The sequence below is a fragment of the Oncorhynchus nerka genome, linkage group LG18 (genome assembly GCF_034236695.1).
Source record: "Oncorhynchus nerka isolate Pitt River linkage group LG18, Oner_Uvic_2.0, whole genome shotgun sequence".
NCBI classification, from domain to species: domain Eukaryota; kingdom Metazoa; phylum Chordata; class Actinopteri; order Salmoniformes; family Salmonidae; genus Oncorhynchus; species Oncorhynchus nerka.
In genome coordinates this window covers 8,973,680-8,975,040 of record NC_088413.1, presented here as the reverse complement: position 1 = coordinate 8,975,040, position 1,361 = coordinate 8,973,680, and the positions used below count along the sequence as shown (strand labels likewise).

General features: G+C 39.5%; 1 protein-coding gene across 1 annotated transcript in view; it reads right to left on the bottom strand.

Annotated features, from left to right (window-relative positions):
* Window positions 1-392: 392 nt before the first annotated feature.
* The window catches only part of LOC115128132 (receptor-type tyrosine-protein phosphatase delta-like), a 211,803-nt gene continuing 210,834 nt past the window's right edge, over window positions 393-1,361 (bottom strand). Inside the window, exon 38 of the mRNA XM_065004525.1 lies at window positions 393-627. Coding sequence (XP_064860597.1) covers window positions 559-627 — 69 coding nt within the window. The 3' untranslated portion in view covers window positions 393-558. The remainder of the gene's footprint in view (window positions 628-1,361) is intronic.

Genomic DNA, 1,361 nt, shown 5'->3' with positions numbered 1-1,361 from the left:
CCCTGACTGTCTATCTTTACCATGTAAAGACTTGTCCCCCTAACTGTCTATCTTTACCATGTAAAGACTTGTCCCCCTAACTGTCTATCTTTACCATGTAAAGACTTGTCCCCCTGACTGTCTATCTTTACCATGTAAAGACTTGTCCCCCTAACTGTCTACTGTCCATTGGATCCTCAATCCATTGTTAAGTAGTGCCAGTTCGCGTCCAAAATGGTGCCTTATTCCCTATATAATGCACAAAGTAGTGCACTTCTGACTGAGTAGTGAGTGGGTTTGGGTTGGGGTCTGGAGGTATCCCCCGGTCAGACACGCAAATATGGCTCAGTTTAGGTGCTCGTTTTGGGGGAGGAGTGGCGTCATGGGTGCCCTGCCCTCTGGAGATGGTGGAGGCCTAATCTCAAATGGCCCCTAATTCCCTGTGTAGCGCACTAATCAGTAGTGCACTACTTTTGAGTGTGCACACTGGTCTAAAGAAGTGAGAATACACTGTGGTCTAAAGTAGTGCACGACACAGGGAGTTAGGGTGTTGTTTGGGACGCAGGCCAGAGGGAGGGATTATGTTGCATAGTGGTCGAAGCTGCCCAGATACTCCAGACCGGCCCGGTAACAGAACTGGTACTGGTCCTGAAACAAACAGATCAACAACAACACACCTATTACAATCAACAACAACAACAACAACATACCTATTACAATCATTATCATCAACAACAACATACCTATTACAATCATTATCATCAACAACAACAACAACAACATCACACCTATTACAATCATCATCAACAACAACAACATACCTATTACAATCATTATCATCAACAACAACAACACACCTATTACAATCATCATCAACAACAACAACATACCTATTACAATCATTATCATCAACAACAACAACAACAACAACACACCTATTACAATCAACAACAACAACAACAACATACCTATTACAATCATTATCATCAACAACAACAACACACCTATTACAATCAACATCAACAACAACAACAACAACATACCTATTACAATCAACATCAACAACAACAACAACAACATACCTATTACAATCAACATCAACAACAACAACAACAACATACCTATTACAATCAACATCAACAACAACAACAACAACATACCTATTACAATCATCATCAACAACAACAACAACACATCTATTACAATCATCATCAACAACAACAACAACAACACACCTATTACAATCATCATCAACAACAACAACAACACACCTATTACAATCATCATCAACAACAACAACACACCTATTACAATCATCATCAACAACAACAACAACACACCTATTACAATCAACATCAACAACAACAACACACCTATTACAA